The sequence below is a fragment of the Megascapheus bottae genome, chromosome 3 (assembly GCF_031878675.1).
Source record: "Megascapheus bottae isolate mThoBot1 chromosome 3, mThoBot2.hap1, whole genome shotgun sequence".
Taxonomy (NCBI): Eukaryota; Metazoa; Chordata; class Mammalia; order Rodentia; family Geomyidae; genus Megascapheus; species Megascapheus bottae.
Window position 1 is genome coordinate 68,808,414 of NC_143511.1, and position 23,382 is coordinate 68,831,795.

Here is a 23,382-nt window from a genome sequence, read left to right on the forward strand (position 1 = left end):
TTCTGTTACTCCATTGCCCACTCCTGGGCATTCCTTATTTAACTACCCTGTGTACCACCACGTGAGAGATATTCTATTCAGTCCTCATAGCAGGACTAAATGTCTCCTTAAGGGTCACTTTTTCCTAAGTCTGTGTAACATCTTACACTACTTTTAATGATGAAAAATCTGTCTATAACCCGGGTCCTTCACTATCTCCTGAGCGTTTGGTCTTGGAAACTGTATTATTGTATGGAAACTAACACAAGGCCTCTTCAGGAGGCCCAAGCCTTCTTGGGGACACCAGTGGGACAGGGAGATTAACGAATGAGTTTATCTCTATCTATTAGTAATTATATGTCTTCAGGAAAAGTCTTCTAACATCCACAGAAAAAGGGTTTCAACAGTTCAACTCACTCCATTCCTAATGTGTATATATTGTAAATTATCCAGCAGAGACAGAATCCTGGTGAGATTTTCCTACAGGTCTCAGCCTTGTTAAAAGCACTTTGCCAGCTGGGAGCTGGGTGAATGATCCAGCCCATGGGAAAGACTTTAAAGAGATGCCCCTGGGCTCCAGGGCACACACTGAAGTGTATGTTCTTGGAGCTGATGGAATGGATTGGCCTCCCTGTGCTCATTGCTTGTCAAGAAGGAAGTATCCAGAAAGAGAGAAGGAGAGCAGTGTAATTCTGCTGTTATCACGCTTTAGATGGTTAGCCTCTATGTAGAGGCTCTGAGCCAAAGGTTGGTTAAAAGAAAGCTAATGCATTTTCTGAAAGTCTCTGAACTCATTTTGTGTTCTCTAAGTGGATTCTTTTATTAAGGAGTAAACAATAGTGTAGACCAAACAAGTAACCCAGATTTGAAATCTCTCTCATGTATGTGACTTTATAGACACCCATCAGAGTTCATACAACTAAATGATTTTTGTTCCTAGGCCCTCTGATCTCTTTGTTTTTTTTTTTTTGTTGTTGTTGTTGGTTTTTTTTGGCCAGTCCTGGGCTTGGGCTCAGGTGCTGAGCACTGTCCTTGGACTTTCTCAAGGCTAGCACTCTACCACTTGAGCCTCAGCACCACTTCCGGCTTTTTTCTATGTATGTGGTACCAAGGAATCAAACCCGGGTCTTTGTGCATGCTAGGCAAGCACTCTACCACTAGGCCAAACTCCAGGCCCCCTCTGATCTCTTTTTACTTCTTTCCTATACTATATAATGTTGTGGAATTCAAGGGTTTTACAAATCTGTAGTCATAACATAATAATTTTTAATATACATATTTATTATAGAAAGTTTAAAATAAAATAAATATATTCAGTCATCCATAATCTTATTATCTAAAGAGCACTGTTAATATTTGGTGTTTCCTTTTGGCTATTTTATCTTCAATTATTTTGAAGAATTGTGACCATAGTGTCATTTAAAATATGCTTTGCCTTTCCATTTATTATTTATTTTCTGTTATAACAGATTTTTCAAGAATTTATTTTAATGAAAGATCACCAGGAGGATATGCTCACATTAATTCCTTATGCTTGAAATTTTGCTTCATATATTTTTCATTATTTATGCCAGGAGTTGTTAGCTTGTACTTATAGTCCTAGCTACTCAGGAATCTAAAATCTGAGAATTGTGGTTTGAATTAACCACCAAAAATGCCAGAAGTGAATCTGTGGCTCAAGTGATAGAGCATTAGTCTTGAGCAGTGAAGCTCAAAGACAGCACCCAGGCCCTGAGTTCAAGTCCCTAGACAGGTGCCAAAGTTCTATGCATTAAAAGACATTTGATAGTGGCATGAGCTACCAGCACTTGGCTTTACCCTTTATTCTTAAGGTATGATTAACTCAAAAGTTGATTTTATGACAAAAGTAAATCATTCATTTTAATATAGTTATGGTAATCTGTGCTGTATTTCAGTTTAAACATGCTTTTTATTGAAGAATACTAGCGATGTGTATACTTGATTCCCTTCTCCTTTATGTTTGCTTGTGAAATTCTCTCCCTTAAATACTGAATCATTAGTGCCGAGAGCATGGCCTAGTGGTAGGTGCTTGCCTAGCATGCATGAAGACCTCAGTGCGATTCCTCAGTACCACATACACAGAAAAGGCCAGAAGTGGTACTGTGGCTCAAGTGGTAGAGTGCTAGCCTTGAGAAAATCCAAGCCTGAGGACTGGGGGGTGGGGGGGGGGGGAATCATTAGTCAGATGCCAGTGCCTTGTGCCATAATCCTAGCTACTCAGAAGGCTGAAATCTGAGGGTCACAGTTCAAAGGCAGCCTGGGCTGGGCAGAAAAATACCTGTGAAATCTTTATCTCCATAAACTACTCAATAAAAACTGGAGTAGCACTGTGCTCAAGTGGTAAATTGCTAGTCTAGAAAAAGAGGTTCAGGGGGTGCAGTAGCTCAGACCTATAATCCTAGCTACTCGAGGCTGAGATTTGAGGATCAAGATTCAAAGCCAGCCTGGGCACAAAATAACCTGAGACTCTTTTTTTTTTTATATATCAGATAACAGGGTGAAATATTGTAACAATATGAGATAACCAAGGGATGGCAAAAGAGATGAGAGATAACATAGTACATTAAGGACAACAGTCTCTTATTATATGGCTTTTGTTTCCTTCTCCTGGAGGTCTTTACATTTAGTGTCATACTGTTTGGCCTTAAGTCTCTAGATTTTGTTCTATTGTAAATCTCTGCTAGGAGAATCCAAGGTTTCTACTGATTATGACAAATGAGGCAGACTTGGGCCTATGTTCCTTTGAGTCTGGCTTACTTCACTTAATATGATTTTTTCTAAGTCTTTCCATTTCCTTACAAATGGGGCGATGTCATTCTTTCTGACAGCAGTATAGAATTTCATTGTGTACAAATACCACATCTTGTTGATCCACTCATCAACTGAGGGGCATCTGGATTGGTTCCATATCTTTGCTATTAACCTGAGACTCTTATCTCTAATTAACCTCTAGAAAACGGGAAGTGGGACTTGGCTTAAGGATAGGGAGGTAGCCTTGAGCTGAAGACCTTAGGGACAGCACCCAGGCCAAGTTCAAGGTCCATTACCCCCCCATCCCCCCAAAAAAGAATTATTTGGAAGTGGTGCTATGGCTCAAAGTACTAGCCTTGAGTGAAAAACTTCAGGGTCAGTGCCTAGACCCTGAGTTCAAGTTCTAAAGCCAACATTAAGAAACATTAAGAGGGCTGGGAGTTTGACCTAGTGGTAAGAGTGTTTGCCTAGAATGCACAAAGACCCAGTTCAATTCCTCAGTACCACATACATAGAACAAAGCCAGTAGTGGTGCTGTGGCTCAAGTGGTAGAGCTCTATCCTTGAGAAAGCCCAAGGGCTGGCAAAAATAAAAATAAAAGAAACATTAAGAATTGTATACTGAAACTTCCAAAGAGGAATTATGTGCTTGGAAAGGCCATTTATAGATACTTATATGAAGAATTATACTTATTCTGTTTGTACAAATGGCAGAGTCATCTCCAATGTGAAAGAGGGGGACTGGAATTTCTTTCTAAAGGAGATAACATAAACAAGTGTTGAGAATGGTCTGCGAGTCTCACCTCTATACATAAGAACATGAGATGAACAGGAATTGAGTGACTTGATGATAGCAGAGTTTCATCTTCAAGAAGCCTGTGGTTATGGGAAGGGGCCAGTGATTGTGTGGTGAGGGTTCCTAGACCACAAAGCTTGAGAACCACTTTTCTAGATGGCATTTAACTATGTTGTTTTCCACATTTGCTTTCTCCCCTCCCCACGGCTGCCTGTTCTGTTCCTGTCACCATCCCTTCCAGGTGAACATGCCTACAAGTGTTCTTGGTGCTCATTCTCCACCATGACCATCAGCCAGTTGAAGGAACATTCTCTCAAGGTCCATGGAAAGTCCCTGACCCTCCCCCGGCCACGAATTGTCAGCCTCCTCTCCTCACATGCCCACCACTCCTCCCAAAAGGCTACGCCAACTGAAGAAGTAGAAGACTCCAATGGTAAGAACAGGGCTTCGAAGCCAGAATTAGCCATTTAGAATTGAGGTAGACGGAGGGAATAACCATTTAGTCTTTCCAAAGGGGAATCTTATGTGGAAATAGGATGGTTTCAATGAAGGAAGAACTGTGGGGTAACCTAGATATTAGAGCTGGGAGTGGTGTGAACTCTGAGTGGCTGAGTAGGGTTCTGGTAGAAAGACCTATGGGTACCACGGTAGCATTGCCTGTGGAGGGAGCATGCTGGGTAGGTATGTCTGTCTGAATTCTTCCATGGTGGATTTGAGCAAGACAATAAGAGACAGAGTTCTCTTCTGTTTGCTTTTTTTTTTTTTTTTAACTTATATCCTGTTTGACTGTGAACTTTGTGTCATGTGAGATGTTTAGGCTGCCAGCTATTAAGTTAACTACCCAGAACTCGGAGTAGGAAGAGCATGGGTGAGTTCAGTGGAGACCACATATGTGGGAAGATTACGTGATATTGTGGTACAGATTTAAAAATGATACAGTGATTTCTTATAACTAATGAATGTTGAGGAAGTGTTACTTGGGAAGTAATCAATTTGGAAACTTCAAAAGAAGCATAGGAATGTCTGTTCATAGACAGCGGGATCAAAGTTTATTGGAAAGAAAAAGAGAGTAGAGTCTTGGAGCTGGCAGGCAATGGCATAGTGACCGAAGGAAAATTTATTGTTGTTTTCATCAAAATCGGAAAAAGACTGCCTCAGGTCACCCCGTATAGCTGCAGAATCAGATACTTTGCAGGGAAGGGAGAGAAGAACTTGGAGTTTTTCTCCTTCGTGTCATAGTTGAATTTCTTTTGGCAGTATCTCAGATCTGGTTACCACTGTTGGCTTGAATTTTCCAGAAAAGGGACTATCATCCAAGCTGTCTGCTCTTCCATTTTTGGTAGGAATCTGGTGGACCAGAAAGAAAGTGGCTTCAAGACCCGGACTTGGCTCTTATTTGTCTTAGTGCTAGTTGTCGTTCCCATGGCAGTCTTATCTCCCTATAACTAGATGTAACGTTGGATAGTGGTATCACTCTCTAATGGTTTTCTTGGGAGGTTAATGAGGACAGGTACAAATATCTAATATGACAATGGGCACATAGAAGGTACTTAGTGGATGGTCATTTTATATCTACAATTTTCTTATTTATTGCAATCAGCAATGCTGGTCTTTAGGATTATTTATAACAATTTGGATTTGCTGTTTTTTGTTTGTTTGTTTGTTTTTACTGTGTGGGTTTATACTGAGGTTATTCAGGGGACTTGATGATCTTTGTGACTCAACTTGTCAACTTGGTCTAACTTATATATTATTAAAACAGTAATATATTGTTGAAACAGTAAATGATGTTTTTTTTCTTTATGAAGTTTGTGGATAGGAGGAGGAAGTAGACAGGTAATTCCTGAAACAAAATGAAAAGTCTTTCTTGAGTTTAATTTTGCAAACTATTGAACATTATGTTAAACACTCTTAACTTCTTACTGGTATCCTGTTTCGTAGAGAAAACTGAGCGTATGATCTCCTAACTGTTTAGTAATAATTTAAAATGCAGCGGGAAATCTGTGGTGTTTGCTTTCCTTTCAGAAAAACTTGAAGTGTCTCAGACTTAGGGTTCTGTGAATATGTAGAGAAAATGTTGCTTTTCTACCTTGAGATTTTATTCATTGGGAGAAAAAAAAAATGGTACATTGTAATCAGATGGCAAGATCTCAGCCTAAATCAAAGGTTCCCTAAGGATTTTGCTCCCTATGTATTTGTGTGCCTACACTGGTACTGGGGCTTATGCTCTTGCTTGGCTTTTTTCTCCTTAAGGCTGGCACAGTTGATTCCCAGCTCCATGTTTTTTAGTGGTTAATTGGAGATAAAAGTATCCTGGATTTTTTTTGGTCACGGCTGGCTTTGAACCATGATCCTCATATCTCAGACTCCTGAAAATTATAGGACTTAGCTCCTGGCTAAGATTTAATGGATTTTAATTGATTTTTTTTCTCACTGGAAGGTATGCTTGTAGAGCCTGTTGGATGAATGGATTCATTCGATCACTATTTCCAGGAGATAATTTTCCTGGAGCATTTTTGTCCTTCTGCTTGTCACAGGACAATGAGATTGTATAGACCTCCTGCCACATGGATCATCTTCCTCTGTATAGGCTAAGAAAAGTCTCATACCACTATCTGGCCCTCTAACAGCCTAACATCAGATTCTTACAAAATATCATCAACATTCACAGCTGAACTAACCATAACGCCAAGCTTGAGAAAAGTTAGCCTTTTTAGGGAGCAGTTTCCAATTCTTAGAAACTAGACTAGGGAGAGGAGCAAATGCTACAGAAACATAACACTCAATATTGACTGTCCAACACAGAGAGCTCTTTGGCTTATCCATTGGCAAATCATATCCTATATGATAAAAGTGATTTTATTTTCCTTCCTGGTAGGAAGGAATGTTGTGAGACCACTCACTGGGTGGCAACCATTTAGTGAGGCCTGCACCACCAAAGTCATTGAACCTGAGCTGCTTGTAATAACCCATATCAAAGGAGCAACCATGATTCGTTTAAATTGGATGACAAAAAGTTGATTAAAAGGTGGCAGAACAGAAAGAAGGCATCGAATAGGCTGTTCTCATGAGGGAATAATTATGTGGAAAGAATAATTAATAGTTTATTTGTTCAGTAAGTATTTCCTTGAAGTCTAACTCTAGGTTTTACATCATTTTGAAAAGCCAGGAATAACCAAGGGGGCCCACAGTTGGAGAACTCCCATCCAAGGAACTGGATGGTGGATTCCTAGAAACAGCTCAGTCTAGAGGATAGAAAAACAGCTGTGGGGCTAGACAGTAGCCTGTAAATCATGTTCTGAATGGTGTTTGAAACACACATGTGAAATCCAACTGCACATTTTAATAGGGAGAAGCCGTTAGGGCTATTGGCTCTCAGTGAAGGTTTCCCACAATGCAGATGCCAGGACACTGTGAACACATGACCCAAAAATGTGTTGCAGGCCTAGGGGGAGAGTTGAGATCCATAAACCCAGAGAAATCAACAGTGTGTCCTTGGCTTGCTGAATCCCTAGTGAGAGATGTGAATAAAACGAGTTGACACGCTCACTGCTCTTTGCAATGGTCAAATGCTTACAGTCTTGAGAACAAGCCAGCCCTCTCTGGCAGAAGAAAGCAACCCGATGGGAGGTTCTTCATAAGCTGTTCTCCTCCCAGTCTAGAAGGAAGCACTATAAGGGAGGCCAGTAGAGAAAACAGAAATGAGAGGTGTAAGGCAGGTTCTCACCCCAGCAACTTGGCCACACACACACCTGTTCTGTGCTTCTGTGGAGCTTTGGGGCTCAGAGGTGTCAGTCTTGACAGGTTTCAGCAGCACATGGGGCCTCTGTATATTCTTCTTGATGGGTTATTGGAAAGAAAAGCAGCAGTTGTATGGGGTTGCTTTTGTGTATTGGGTACTGGCAGATGAGTGTAATTGTTATTCAAAACAATGCATTAAGAGGGAATAATCCGTGTCAACAAAGGGAAGTGCGCTGTTTGTCTGTTTTTTCCTTCTCATGCCATATAAAATACCGGACTGGCTTTTATCAGGTTGGGGACAGGAAAATAACACATGCACCACTGTGAAATACCAGAAAACTAGTCCAACATAGTTTAGCTATGAAATTTGTTCAGTTCTGAGAAGGTACACAAGGCATGTGCAGTGGATAGGTAATCTAAAATTCAGTCATATGTTTTATAAGAAGGCAAACAAATGGTGACATTCCATCTTTTCCCTCTTGTATTTTCTCTGATTGAAAAAAAAATTACTTTTATGCTTTCTGTCTCTTCACTTATGCCACGTGGAAATGCCTGCTTTTTTTTTTTAAAAAAAAAAGCTACTTCAACGCAAAGGCAAGAAGTAGACACTAAGATTGGGTGTAAATGATTGTGGTAGGAAGTAGTGCTGTAGCTCAAGTGGTAGAGCACTGCCCTTGAGCTGAAGAGCTCAGGGACAGTGCCCAGGCCCAGAGTTCAAGCCCCAGGACCAACAACAAAAACAAAATGATTGTGATGAATGCATTATAATAACATAGGTCATGTGTACCTGTCCTAATTAGTAATCCAGACAAACTGGAACTCTTATTCCCAGTACCCCTCTTATTGTAATCTAGGTCTCTACAGTCCATTCATCAGAGAAGTCTTTGCTGTTATGAAATAACAACAATAAAATGTTGGAAGATGTTTTATAGTTTTCTGTTAAAACATGTCAGTTACCTTTTCTATCTACCCTAGAATAATATTTGCTCAGCATATTGTTTTAATCAAGACACATCTTTATTCTTCTTTAAATCTTCATTATCTTTAACTAGTTGCATGAAGGGGTTTCATTCAATGTGTTCACTGATGAACACAATACATCTTGGTCAGTATTACCACTTCTATCATTTTCCCTCTCCCTCTAAATGGGCCCTGGACATCTGAAAATCAAAATCCCATTCATTGCACTCAGAGCTGACTATGTACTTGTTCCTTTTCCCATTGCAGAGTGGCCTAACAACTGATATACCCCCACCAGCTGACTGTTTGCTACTCTCAGCTTCTAGCTTCTTTATCTGGTTTCTCTAGTTCCACAGGGAGCTTAAAAGGATTTCCTCCTTGCCTGCTTTGTTTTTTCCTATGAGTTTATAACTTTTACTCCCTTTAAAGACTGTTTTTTATTTTGTCTATCCTCACTCAGAGGGACCTATAACTCTGATGGCTGTATTTACATTTGTAACTAGACTGTTGGTTCTGCCCCTAGGTTTCTAGTAGGGACAGTTAAGTAGGTACTTAGTAAATACTGTGTTTTTGACTAAAGCATCCTAACTTTCAACTCAGTTCATTATGCTCAGTCCACTCTATGGAACCAAATTATCCAAGATATAAATTCATTTCATTTCACTTCCACTTAAAAGATTCTAGGCTGGTGGAATAGCTCAAGTGGGCCCCACATAGCAAGTGTGAGACCCTGAGTTCAAATCCCTGTACAAAAATAAAATAAAATAAAAAAGACAAACTATCTGAAGAACAAACTTCAGAGACTGCTCTCACCGAAACTTTCTGATGCAATTATTCTGTCAAGATGAATGATCTTTATTCATGTAGAATGTTTTAAATGTTGTCATTGTTCTCTGTAGAAGAGGCTGTCTATGGAAGTGAGGAAGGTTGAGACATGAGCTTTTGCATCCTGCAGGAGCCTGCAGGGTACTGGAGCTAGAGAGAGGAATATTACTAGAATGGTCAACAGATGGCTACTCCCCTTCTTGGAGCCTGTGCACACAGTTACTGTCCCTGCAGTAGACAATTTGTTCTTTATACCCTTGAATATCCCAGTGTATGGGAGAAGCCAAATCCAAATTCAGAAAAGCTATCTAATGAAGCAGATTATGTCTATGGATAGAACTTCGTCATTAACTTCTTGAAGATTTTCCTCATCTGGCTTTTAAGGTAAAGCAGCATCTTGATAGAATAGACTCACTGTGTGAGAAAAACAATATATTGTTTAGATGAGACTCATTCATAGATATTGAAATCTCCAAACCATAAATTAGGAACTGGAAACCTTTTTTCTATAGAGGACCAGATCGAAATATTTTCAGTTTTGTGAGTCCTGCATTCTCTGTTACAGCAGCTTGACTTTCACATTGCACTATGAAAGTAGTCACCAATGATATGTAAGCACAAAGATATGACTGTGTCCCAGGAATACTTCATGTATTAAGGCTGGATTTGACCTAGGATTGTGTTTTACTAACCCTCACTAGAGTATAGATGATTGCAGGAAAAATGGGAGAAACTTCTATGAAATTAACCCCCTCATCAGTATATGTCATTCTGAATCTTTGTGGACTATGCCTTGGTGTCACTTAAAAATGTAACTTGACCTAAATATATTCTTTGTGTTATACATGAAATATAAGGCAATAAAGCTTTAAACACACACACACACACACACACACACACACACACACACACACACACACGAGCATACATTACATTTAAACCTAAAAGAAAAATTTCTAAGAATTGTGTTGAGTCTAGCTTCAAACTATCAACTCATTTAACCTTGACTTCAGCAATACTTGACACTTAAAAATTAAGATCTGAGATGCCTACTTTCCAAAGAGAAGCATTTCAGATCTCTAAATAGGTCAGACATAAAATTCAACCTTTAAGAGGATCCAATTAGTTGCTAGGGCATCAGACCTTCTATGCAGGTTCCAATTGCAATCAGATTTCTCTTGGGGTAAAAGAAAAAAGAGGTAGTTTCTTTAAAAAATGACAATAATGAAATGGTGAGTCTCATGAATAATTGTAAAATACAAAGATGTACATCGTTCATTACACATGGGATATAAGGCATGATTTTAACAGCTTGACTATAATTTTTAATAGGTTCAGCTGATCTCAAAATTATCTGACCCAGACATTCTTAGCCTTCCCTTTTTGACATCAGGATTTCTACATTAAAATGTGATCTAGACTGTATTTTAATGCTTCATTGAAAAAAAAATAACATGTCTACTGTAAAGTCTTAAGAAGTCTTCAACTCCAGGGCCAAAAAGCAGCCAGCATTACACACCCAGAAAATCCACAGGACATAACTCTTAGAGCTGGCCTCATTGGCAAATAGGACTCTCCAAAATAATCATTACCTTGAACTTGAACCTTTCCAAGTTACCCACCCACCTAGGATTTGTGACATTTTTAATCAGACAGTTTTATGTGCCAAGGATTGACAAATAAAAAATTTAAAAAACAAAACAAAAAAAAAAACCATTTCAAGTCCTGGGAACTTAGTCAGCTAACACACCTGTTTCTTCCCAGGGCAACAAAAAATACTTGGTCATCAGAAATATAGCATTTACTACTTAATTCATTCAGGTCTAGTTGCTGACAGCCTGGGGTTTATTGCCTAATCTACACCTGGTGCTTGAATCTCTTGGTGAACTACTTAGATTTCTCATTATATCCCCCAGCTCTTCACTTGTACCTGTCCTTCACAGAATGAAAACCTGCTTTGTTTTTTTAGAAATTTTACTATAAAAGTGATGTGCAGAGGGGTTATAGTTACGTACATAGGGTAATAATAACTACATTTCTTTTTGAGCAGTGTTATCCTTCCCTCATTTTCTCCCGCTTCCCCCCATCTTGCACTGTCCTTTCATCCAAGATGTGAAGTCCATTTGCAATACAGTATCTAGTGAATATCACCTTTTGTCCCACCATTTCTGTGATTCCTCTTCCCTTCCCCAAGTCAGAAAAACTTACATACAAGACAAAGGCTGTTGAAATCAGAAGCAGTGACCCCAGGGAATAAGCCAGAAAAGATTATCATCATTTTATGTGGTCCTATGTACATAACTCAGGTTATGGTGAACTTCTGCTAGGATTATCCTAGGCATAATAATTATTACAAATGAGGGAAACCATGAAGCCTGTGTTCCTTTGGGTCTGGCTTACTTCACTTAGGATGATTTTTTCCCAAGTCTTTCTATTTCCTTATGAATGGGGCAATGTCTTTTTTTCTGATGTAAGCATAGAATTCCATTGGGTTTTTATACCACATTTTCTTAATCCATTTGTCTACTGAGGAGCATCTGGGGTGATTCTCATTTATCAGGAAATACATGGAATTACTAGTGCAATCATTTAAAATAACCCATCTCCATTTCTTTGCGGGTGGGGGAGGGGAGGTTCCTTCATCTTTATTACCCACCTTGAAATTTTCTGTCCTTGGAACTGGAGCTAGATGTCTTAGTTTGATTTTATTTGATTCAAAAATCTCTTAAATTCTTCTGAGACTTCTTATGACTCAGAATCTTCCTGTCTTTTCGAATACTTTTTCCTCCTTCTTTGAAGTTAAAGGAAAGGCATTAGAATTAAGAAGAGTGACTTGGCCATGATTCAGAGTTTAAAATCTTAGGATAGCTTTGCTATGACACAGGGTATGTCCTGAGCAAGGTGGGCATGTGAAAGTGAATTTTTATTTTAGTACAGAGATCAGACGAAGATACCAGAAATAACCTTTTTTTTTAAAAAAAAAGAAACCATTATTGGTCTTTAAAAGAAATAATAAAGCCAGGAGTGGTGGCTCACGCCTATAATCCTAGCTACTCAGGAGGTTGAGATCTGAGGACAGCGATTAAAAGCAAGCACGGGCCTTAAAGTCCAGGAGACTCATCTCCAATTAACTGCCAGAAAACCAGAAGTGGTACTGTGGCTCAAGGGGTAGGATGTAACCTTGAGCTGAAAAGTTCAGGGACAATGCCCAGGCCCAGGGTGGTAGCCTTGAGCTGAAGAGCTAAGAGACAGTGCACCCAGGCACAGAGTTCAAGCCCCATGATCAAAACAAAACAAAAAGATAAGTTTTGATAGTCCAGGAAAGCATCTCTAAAGGATATACACATTTTTATAACTCATTCAGCATCCTGTACTATACTCAATAGAAGAATCAATGTGGTGATGATTTAATAAAAAACGAAGCGATAAAAAATGGCTAAGCTGGGGGCCGGGAGTTTGGCCTCATGGTAGAGTGCTTGCCTAGAATGCACAAAGACCTGGGTTCCATTCCTTGGTACTACATACGAAGAAAAAAGCCAGAAGTGGTGCTGAGGCTCAAGTGGTAGAGCTCTAGCCTTGAGAAAAGTCCAAGGATAGATCTCAGGCCCTGAGCTCAAACCCAGGACTGGCCAAAAAAAAAAAAAAATGGCCAAGTTGGCAGGGAGTATGGCCTAGTGGTAGAGTGCTTGCCTAGCTTGCAGAAGCCCTTGGTTCGATTCCTTGGTATCACATACACAGAATGGCCAGAAATGGTGCTGTGGCTCAAGTGGTAGAGCACTAGCCTTAAGAAAGCCCAAGGACAGTACCTAGGCCCTAAGTTCCAGCCTCAAGACTGGCAAAAACAAACAAAGAATGGCCAAGCTGACAAGAGAGGAGTTTCTTTTTGCTGGATTCACTCTCTTGCTGTTGCTAGTCAGGGAGCGAAGAGCTCTGGCCATAGGCTCTTTAATCCTCTACAAACTCCACTCAGGGCAGTGTTGAGCTGAATGTGCAGAGCCCAGCTAACATTTCACATACCCGCACAGAGAGAGTTCTTGGAGAAGTTATTCCAGGGCTAGGTTCTACAGCTTCCTTGGGGACACAAAATATTCTGAGGTGACTTGCACAAGTCACTCCCCTTATATCAGCTTTTATTGTCATGTACTTCAAGTTCTTCACCAGAATTGCACTGGCAGCTATTCTGAGGGGCGCAAGAATGTTTAACCCCTTCATCTAGCTCTTGATTGTTGGCACTGCTAATTTTTCATTTCTCTTGGACCATCCCTTCTGCTTTACAGAAGGGCTCATTCTGTATGTGTCCCTTATTTAATTTCTAAATGACAAAATAGTTGTTTTTACTTACATAATTTTATGGATTGTCTTAAATTTGCCCTCTGTTTAATAAGTCTAAAAAAACCAAGGTACTGATAACAAAGCTCATTTTATGAGAAGGGAAAAGGAATGAATTGGTAAGTCTAAAAAATTCATAAAACCTGTAGAGCTGAGTTTCTTATACTGAATCCACAACCTGCATTGTTTCTCTTTGTACCTCAATGAAGTCTGACAGTAAAATGATACATCCAAGATAGAAGCCAGAGTAGCTAGAGTCCAGCCTTCTATACCTGTGTAGGGGCTCTGGAATCTTCCAAAGCAAACTAAAGATACGCTATTATTATTTATTGATATTTAGAACTCAAAATTCCTAGAAGCATTACAGGTAGTATTAAGTTACAAAGACCAGGGTATAACGAAGTAAGGAATGATGTGTCTAGATCTTCATGGCGGTAGTTATGAAAGGAGAGCGAACTGAGCCATGGAGGGAAGACTTCCCAAAAGTTGCAGGACTGGAGTTTGGCCTAGAGGGATAAATAGACTGGGAGGAAGAGCATCAGAACATCTTTACAGACAGAAAGATGCTGGGCTAACCAGGAGATTCATCTAGCAAGAAGGCAGAGTGCAGTAGAAGCACTAATAGGAGGGATAGATATAGGACAGTAGTACCAAGCAATTCGCTATTTCTTAGGAAATGCAAAGGTACAAGTAGCAGAGTGCTGTAGGTGATTAGGGTACATGTCTAGGTCTTCACTTGTCATCTGTGTTAGTCATCTTCTGAAGTGGCTGCAGAGATTTTCTTTTTCTTCTGCTTGCCAAAGTTACATCGACTCATAAGAAGAGTTTTTGGCCATGAGTAATATAAAATGTAAGGGCCACCCAGAGGCTGTCCCTTCCCCAGCCAGCATCATCTCTATGAAATAGTTTCCTGTAGAATCCCTTTATTATTTGTTCTATGAATATGCATTGTAACTTCTTTTGTTGTTATAATTGTTTTTAGTCCGAGACTCTACTAAATTAAAAAAATTAATTAGTCATACAAAAGAGCTGCCGTTTAATAAAGCAGTATATGAATATAATGCATTTTGATCAATGTCATCCCTTTCATCATTCTTACCCATCCATACCAACCCACCCCTCACGATACCATTCCCCCCACACCCTTTCAGGGGAAGAGAAGATTGTAGGGCTTGAACTCATGGCTTCCGTGCTGTCCCTGAGCTCTTTCACCTAAGGCTAGCCCTCTACAACTTTGAGCCACAGTGCCACTTCTGGTTTTCTGGTGGTTAATTGGAGACAAGAGTCTCATGGACTTGCCTGCCCTGGCTGGCTTTGAACCACAATTCTCAGATCTCAGCCTGCTGAGTAGCTAGGATTGCAGACATGAGCCACGGGTGCCTGGCTCACTTCTCTTAATTTTGTAGTATAAATATACATTGCGTTCTTGATTTCATTCTCCACCCCACCCTCCTTTATTCGCCTTGCAAAGCATCATTTCCTGATGCTTTGTTGTTGTTGGATGTTCAAAGGAATTAGACTGTTTGAGTTCTCCCTTGATTCAGCCATATTTTAGTTAATACATTTGTACACACTTGCATACCCCTCAATACATTTACTTACAAGTTTAGAAACTAATTCTTGCTTCCACATAGGAGGGAGAAACTGTTGTTTCTCTGGGCCTGACTTAGCTTCACTCAGTATAATTTTTTCCCAAGTCTTTTCATTTCTTTACAAATGATAAAATACCATTCTTTCAGTTGGATGAGTAAAATTTCATTGAGTATATATACCACATTTACTCAAACCATTCATCTATTGAGCGGAATTTAGCCTGATTCCATATCGTAATTATAGTGAATTAATGCCATAATGAAAATGGCTATATGGCTGTGCTGGTGGCTTTACTGTCTCCTGGTTTGTAATTTTCTTGTATAACGAAGGAATTGTTGGTAGTCCTATGTTTAGTTGTTTTCTTTTTTTTAGGAACCTCCATACTGCTTTCCAGAGTGGTTAGACAAATTTACATTCCTACAGACTGTGTAGTAGGATTCCCTTTTGGCCATATCCTCACCAACATCTGTTATTATTTTCTTGATAAGGCCCATACTAATTGGAGTGAGGTAGAATCTCAACATTGATTTTCACTTACATTTCCTATATGGCTAGAAATGTTCGTGTCTTTTGGCCTTTTTATTTTGGCCAGTCATGGGACTTGAACTCAGGGCCGGCGTACTGTCTCTGAGCTTTTTCACTCAAGGCTAGTGCTCTACCAGCATCATTTCCAGTTTTCTGGTGGTTAACTGGAGATGAGTCACAGACTTTCCTGCACAAGCGGGCTTTGAACCATAATCCTTAAATTTTACCCTCCTGAGTAGCAAGGATTATAGGCATGAGCTACCAGTAACCTGAGCTATTGGCCATTTTTACTTCTTCTGAGATGATTTAGTTCACTTGGTTTTTGAGAGTTTAAGTTCTCTGGATATTCTGGATGCTGGACATTGTATGATATGCAGCTTGTTGGCTATGTCCTTTGCTCTACAAAAACTTTTTAGTTTGATGCAGTACTTTACTCGGGAAAGTTCCTTCCTGTGCTAAGGAGTCCTATGTTTCTCCTATTCCTTTCTGTAATGGTTTCGTGGTTTCAGGTCTCATGTTGAGGTATTCATTCCATTTTGAATTGTTGACATGCACAGTGATACATGAGGATCTAGTTTCACTTTTCTGCATGTGGATATTTAGTATTGCCAGCACCATTTGTTTGTTTAAGAAGCTTTCCTTCTGCCTAAACATTTTGCTGCCTTATTGAATATTAGATGACTCTAGGCCTGTGGATTTACTTCAGGATATTCTATTCTGTTTCATTGATCGTTAGGCCTGTTTTTGTGTCAGTTCAAAGTTGTTTTCATTACTATAGCTCTGCAGTAGAATTTCAAGTTTGGTATTGTTATTTTTTTTTAACACACTATTTTTTTCTGCTGAGGTTTGCTTTTGTGATTCAGGGCCTTTTGTAGCTCCATATGAATCTTTGGATTGCTTTTTCTCTCTTGTTAAAGAATGATGTTGGGATTTTGATGGGTATTGCATTGAATTTGTAGATTACTTTGGGTAGTATTGCCATTTTCATGATATTAATTTTGCCAGGGGCCCAGAAGCATGGAAATCTTCCCATTTCCTTATGTCTTCTTCCATTTTCTTCAGTCTTTGTTCTATGAATATGTAAATGATTTGTTTTGTTCTTATAATTGTTTTATATAAAACTGGGGCCATACTATACAACCAGATTTTCTTTAGTAAATTTTTATTCTCATTTGATAGGCTCCAACGCATCTAGTTTTGCCTTAAGTTTGAAATGAGGGTCCACAGCTAAACAAATAGACAAGAAAACATTTCTTTCAAATAAAGTGTTGAGTACATAAATCCCTTAGATTTTTTTTAAGTGTGTGATGTAGGTATTTAAGGTGAAGGTTTTTAATACTCTGGTTTCTCTTCAGATCATATAAATATTTCGCCTTTTTTTAAGGTGAAAGTTTTAATAACTGAAAGGCCTTTGAGATTTTAGTAAACAAAACATCAGTTATTTCATTCCATGTTTCACTCATGTCCTCAAAATGACTTAGGTAGAACCTTTACCTGTACTTTTTACTCAATAGTTCATACATTTAAGAAACTAACAAGTGATCTACAAGCTAAATAACAAAAATCAAGACTGGATATTGGAAGAATTGGCTGAAAAGAAAATTTTGCTAGGAGGTAAATAGAAAATATGCTGGGTGGCTTCTGACCCTTGTACTCACTTGCATTTTGGGACTTGCCAAATATTCACATAGTTATCAGTTACTGTATCCGTCTCCCTAACTAGAAACTATGAGCCCTCTGAGGTTCGGGACTGTTCTCTATTTGTTTTCAAAGTTATAGCACTTGGTAGACCATTCACTAAATATTTCCTAAATTAATTTGAATAAGAACTACAAAGGCAACCATATAGAAAGAAAGTTAAAGAAGCAACAGTTTATGTGTGTAAAGGTCTGGAAATCTGAGTGACTGCAGGTGCAACTGAATTTTGAAAAGCCAGTAATGTGCTGTCCTGTATTGCTGCTTATTGCTTTGATTCTTCCTCCTTCCTGAAGTTAACTTTTGCCTTCTGTCTTCCTTGACCACACTGTTTCCCTTTTAACTGTCTACAACCCAATCGACTGAGATCAGCCAAGACGAATGACTGTGTTCCTTCCTTTTTGTTACTACTTGAGAATATTTCTGCTTCCTTATTTAAGGTCTCATCTCAAATTCCTGTTCTCTGCTTATGTGGCAGGCTTCCTTTCAGTTCCAGCTCAGAAATTCCAACAGACTAGACTCAAGGATAATAACTCAACAGAAAATTGGTGTCCAGCTGGGAAGATTTGCTTAGCTGTAGTTTATCTATGGCTGGCTTATTGTAACTGCTTCATATTTAGCACCTCAAACTCAAAGTCTTTCTAACCACTGCTTTGAGTGCTCCTTTCCTTTTAGCCAATCCACTGAGGTTGGTAATTCAAAAGGACTTTCTCCAGCACCCTGGTTTCACCAGCCCCCGTGTCCTTCTCTGGCTTCTAAATTTGCCAAAATCCAGTATACTAACTCTTGCTCTTTCATTTCCTCTAATGGCAGCCCATTTTTCTGGCTTTAATCTCAATCTTTTCCAATCTTTTTTCCAAGTTTTCATGGTTAATCACAAATCTGATTTACTTTTTAAAATAAATGTGAGCTTATTCAGATTTATCCCAGTATAGTGTTAGTTTACTCGTAAGTATTCCATGGAATTTTCTCAAGCAGAGGCAGGAATAGAGCCATCACCAATGTGCTAGAAGTTATCGATAGCTAGGAGAGGATTACACTACCTCAAAACCTATGTACATAAGGTCATATAGGATAAAGCTATAAATGAAAGGATCTCTAGGATACAGAAACAAGAGCTTTATCTTGTGTGATTGTTGTTCTTAATGTACTGTTATTTCTCTTCTCTTTTTTTGCCCTTTCATTAATCTCATGTTGTTATTGTATCTGACTTTGTTAACTGGTATATTGTATATACATTTATTTGTTTATTTGAAATAGGGAAGGAAAGGTGGAGAAACAAGATGATTGGGAGTGGAGGGAAATGGGGACAAAAACATGAGAAGGGGTATCAGTGTTTGAGAAGTAATGTACCTACTACCTGATGAATGTAACTGTAACTCCTCTATACATTATCCTGACAATAAAAATAAAACTAAGCTTGAACTCAGAAAAAAAAAGAAGTCGCTGATATCTGCCATCTATCTTTCTTGTCCCAAAGTAAATGGAATAAGCAGCTATATAGTTAATGGCTGTGGTAATCACAGATTATTGTACTTGCAAGTTGTGATTTTATTATTGCTCTGATTTTACCATATTTTAAAATTTTGCCCATGGGTAAGTTTTTAATTAGGAATACAGAAAAGGAAAAATGAAGTTATTCAACTACTACCTTGTAAACAAGCAAGTGTAATGTCACTACCCCAACACTTCTGTTACAAGAAGCACAGTCATTTTGATTACTAAACCACAGACAGACAGTGAATTGTAAGGGAAATTCTCTCAAAACACATTAAAAACAGCAAATTCTATATGTTGTTATGGTAACAATAAAGATCATTTTCGCTAATAGATTTGGAGTATACTATTGCATCTTGGTTTATTACTCCATGACGGAAGCCTAAAAAAAATTTATGTTCCATGTATGAATATTTTTTTGTCTCTTTCAAAATAATAGGTTTTATTTTCAGTGACTCTTTGAAGTGCTTCATTATTATTTAGCTTTAGACCCTCTATCTCCTAATTTCTGCGGTACCCTAAGTCACCGTATATCTAGGACAATAGGTTGAGTTGTCACCCATTATATGTGGCCAGAGAAACAAAAACATTGAGTGCTAGAGGACAGAGAAGTGTTATCTCTGTGAAGACAGTTAAGTCTTCAGAACTCCAGCCTCTTCTTGCATACCAGAGGGAACAGCTCTCTTTATGCTCCTCAGATTCTTTACAAACAGCCCTAGGTCTGCAACATGGGATTATTCCACAAGTAGATCCAACCAAGTTCCACCCCAGGCATTCTTGATTGTGGTGATTCCAGTCAAGCACTCTTCCTCAGAGGAAGCATCCAGATGTTCCGTAGAACCCTTCTTCCCCAGTTCTCCACAGCTGTTTGTTGGAGGAATGTTGGGGCCACACTGCTGCACTCGCATGGAGTGTGACTCTTGTTTTGTTTCATTGGATTCATTTTGATTGAGCAAACGCCAGCAAGGATCATTTTCACCCAACTGGAGCTACTGAAAATGAGAGACAAATGACCCTTTTGGAAGCCAGTTATCAGGATAGATCATCGGTTCCTTCATAGTCTTTAGATCAGAAAATGGCTGGAGCACTGCTGCAGGTTCAAATTGAGGAAATATTCACATTGCAATGAAATGGGCAGTCCTACATAGACTATTCTGTTCACTCAACATCGTGCATGTGTATTGTTCGATGCTGATTTGTCTAATACATAAAATAGTGATGCCAGCTTCATAAGACAATTTCAAAGATCAAATGAGATACCATGTGAGAGCTTTCATATTCTCCAGGACTAAAGAAATATTAATATTACTAAAGCAGTGGAGTAGAAATAGAAATTCCTTTTATTAATTTATAATAAGTGATCATCCACCAGAGAGTAATGAGGATTCTTGCAAGTTAAGTGAAGTTCTTTCACATTGTGCGCACGGTTCTAAACAATTTGTTGTTTGGAAAATGGCACTTAATTGGGAGCCCTGTTTGGTAGGAATTTATTTGAATTTCAAAGCTTGAAATATCTTGCCTAAGAAGCTCTACAGCCTTTCTCATGCTAATGGTCTGATAGAATGCATTGATAAATCTCAGTGTGCAACAGTATTGCTTATTATCTTGGACATTTCTCAGTATACATTCTTAATTAGTGATGACTAGTCTTGTACAAACATTGTTTCATTTCATCCACATGTGACTATCTCCCTGATATTTTAGGTAGAAGGAAAAAACATTGAGGAAATTGTGGGCATGCTCCTAAAATCCCAGCACTTGGGAAGTGAAGGCAGAAAAATTCCGGGGTCAAAGCTAGACTGGGTTTTACAGAGCTCAAGGCCAACATGGGCTTTGTAGTGAGACCCTGTCTCGAGGGAAACACCAACTCACTGTTGGTACTTGGAAGATTTGGGGAGGGAGTAGTAGCAACCTGATGTCAGAGCTGTTTTTGTTGTCACACTTCTTCCTTGAAACTTTTTCACTGTTTTTTTTTTTCTCTTAAAAAGTCTAAGGTATCCCAGGGAGCCCCCAGGAAAGCTCTCTGCATTTGAGGTAGTGATGCCATGCTTGTGTATGACCTTTGGCAACTTGATTCGTTCAGTTGTAGTCTCATCCTCTAAATCACTTAAAAGGCCAGCATTCTCACTTTCTACTTCTTGCCAGTTATTTTCTCTTCTGAATCTTCTGGGAAGGGTATTCTTCCTTCAATGAATTTTTGATCTACTTTACTGAAGTAGTATCTTAGTTCCAGTAGCATATTCTCTGGGAAAGAGTCCCATTTTTCTCTCTCTTTCTCCCTCATGGCTTTCATAAGAGCCATTGGTGAAAGTAGATAAACTAGTCCACCGCCTCTGGACTTGTTTCATCCACTTTTTTTTGGTCTGTAGTAAATCAAGATTGGGCTTTGCTTTCTCCAGAGCCCCACTGTCTTCCAGCCACACCACTAGGAAGAGAAACTGACTCCCATGAGAGCTGTGCCATCCTTAGAGTACTCACATGCTGTAGTACCTGACGTACTCATCTCCCCTAACAACCTGAGAGCTCCTGAGATATGAGGTCTCATTAACTTTGTCTCCATTCAACATCTAACTTAGAGTAGACACAATAACAAGAATAAGCAAAGAATTATATAGAGCTTATCCATCCAGAAGAATATTAGTATATCACTTTTATAAAATAGCATTGAGTTGTCACATGGTATATTAAACCTTAAGGGGTCTAAGCCTCAGAACCAGTGGGGAAAAACAACTTAAGGAATAAAATGCACATCTAAAACTGTTGAGACTCAGTATGAGGAAGTAGACCTAAGGAGTCACAGCTGATCACTGCAAGTTATGGACTGCATAATCACCTCTACATTTTTTTTGCCAGTCCTGAGGCTTGTTCTCAGAGCCTGAGCACTGTCCTTGGGCTTTCTCAAGGCTAGAGCTCTACCACTTAAGCCACAGGACCATTTCCGGCTTTTTCTATGTATGTGGTATCTTCGTGCATGCTAGGCAAGCACTCTACCACTAGGCCAAATTCCCAGCCCTCGCCTCTACATTTGTTTTGTTCTTCTGTAGAGAGAAAGTACTGAGAGTACTGTGTTTCCTTTTTTCCTTTGCATAGGTAGAACCATAATCTCTTCTAGGTGAGAATTCAGTAGAAGCAGTAGGAACTGAATTTCAAGTAAATCGTTTGAAAGTACACATAAAACCCAAAGGAGAAAAGGTAGTATCTTCTTACATCACAAAATGAATCCTGGGTTATGGGGCTCCATCACCAATAAGGAACGTGAGTACATTTGTACCAAGCTGCCTTCCTCATCTGAGAGAAAATTGATCAGGACTGTGGGTGCAATTTATGGACACAGAAAACGTAAAACTGTGAGCTCATGCTTCCTCTGCTTAGAACCTTTCAGTGGCTTTCTACATTGACTTTACTTAAAATTTTAAGGGTGGGAAGCCATCATTTAGGCCATACACTTCTCCCAGGGATCATTCCTCACCACGCCTCTTCTTCCGGAGGGTCCCACTGTGTCCTCTCCAAGCCTTGCTGTTCCTTCCTCCTGGGATCTTTTTGCTGCTTCTTCCCCTCTGCACTTAACTACCTTTCCATGTGTTTTCTAGACCTTCAGTGGAAAGGAGGAAAGAGTTTCCTGTCAGGCAGGCAGACCCTTTGGTTTTTCAAATTGAACAGCAGGCAAAGAGCCCCAAGGGGCGATCTGTACTTATCAGAGCCAGATGTCCCCAGGGAAGCTCTGAGACCTTCATCAGTCACAAAGGAAAGCTCCCAGTTTATGCAAGCTGAGAAGTTTGTGACAAAAATCTCCCTGAGATCGCAAGGGAGGAGGGCCAGATAAACACTGTGAGGTGGCAAGAAGTACTAAAATGGGAAAACAACTGGATGATGTGTACGATAGACCAGGTCAGAGTGTCAGGGATGCAGAAGACATCACTGGTAACAGGATCATGGGACACACCTATAAACTAGACTCCCAAGAATCTTGCTCAGAAATAAAGGCAATTATGCAAATGTTAAAAGGAAATAGACCCAAGAATAGTTGGCCAGGAAGGCAACTCTAGTTTAGAAATTAAATTTGCTCTGGCAGGCCTTTCAATGGAAGTTGGTATATGACCAATACATGTATTATTACCTGGCAAAATAGGGTGACTTAATCTGTCTATGACAATGTTCAGGTAGAACCCTGCCTTTGAACTAGATCCAGTCACCACTATTAATCCTCTCCCTGCTTCAGCCATCTCCACCTACAGCATAGCAAGCAGGTTAGTGCCAGTAGTAGCCAAGGTCTTCGCTTTGCTCAGAACTGACAGCATCTACCTTGTGTGCCTAGAGCTGGGATGACTATCACACCTGCTTACTGCAATGGGAAACACTCCCATTCCACTCAATTATGTAGTCTAGATAGGGAGACCATATTCTTTTCATCTGTAGAAAAACTACAAACATGGGCTAGGAGGTAGCTCAAATGGTAGACCAACTATTTAGCAAGTAAGAGGCCCTAGGTTCAAATCCTAGTACCAACAGGAAAACGTAAGAGTGTTGTATAGCTGAACACTAGAGGCTCACAACTCAGGAAGCTGAAATTCTGAGGATCATGGTTCAAAGCCAGTTCAGACAAGAAAGTTGGTAAAATATTTAAACACTTATCTCCATTTATATTTAACCACCCAAACCCCAAAAGTGGTC

General features: G+C 39.4%; 1 protein-coding gene across 2 annotated transcripts in view; it reads left to right on the plus strand.

Annotated features, from left to right (window-relative positions):
- Znf462 (zinc finger protein 462) overlaps positions 1 to 23,382 on the plus strand; it is a 143,669-nt gene that overhangs the window by 73,617 nt on the left and 46,670 nt on the right. For both annotated transcript variants that reach the window (XM_090330385.1, XM_090330386.1), the window contains exon 7: positions 3,788 to 3,979. In XM_090330385.1, coding sequence (XP_090186511.1) covers positions 3,788 to 3,979 — 192 coding nt within the window. The remainder of the gene's footprint in view (positions 1 to 3,787; positions 3,980 to 23,382) is intronic.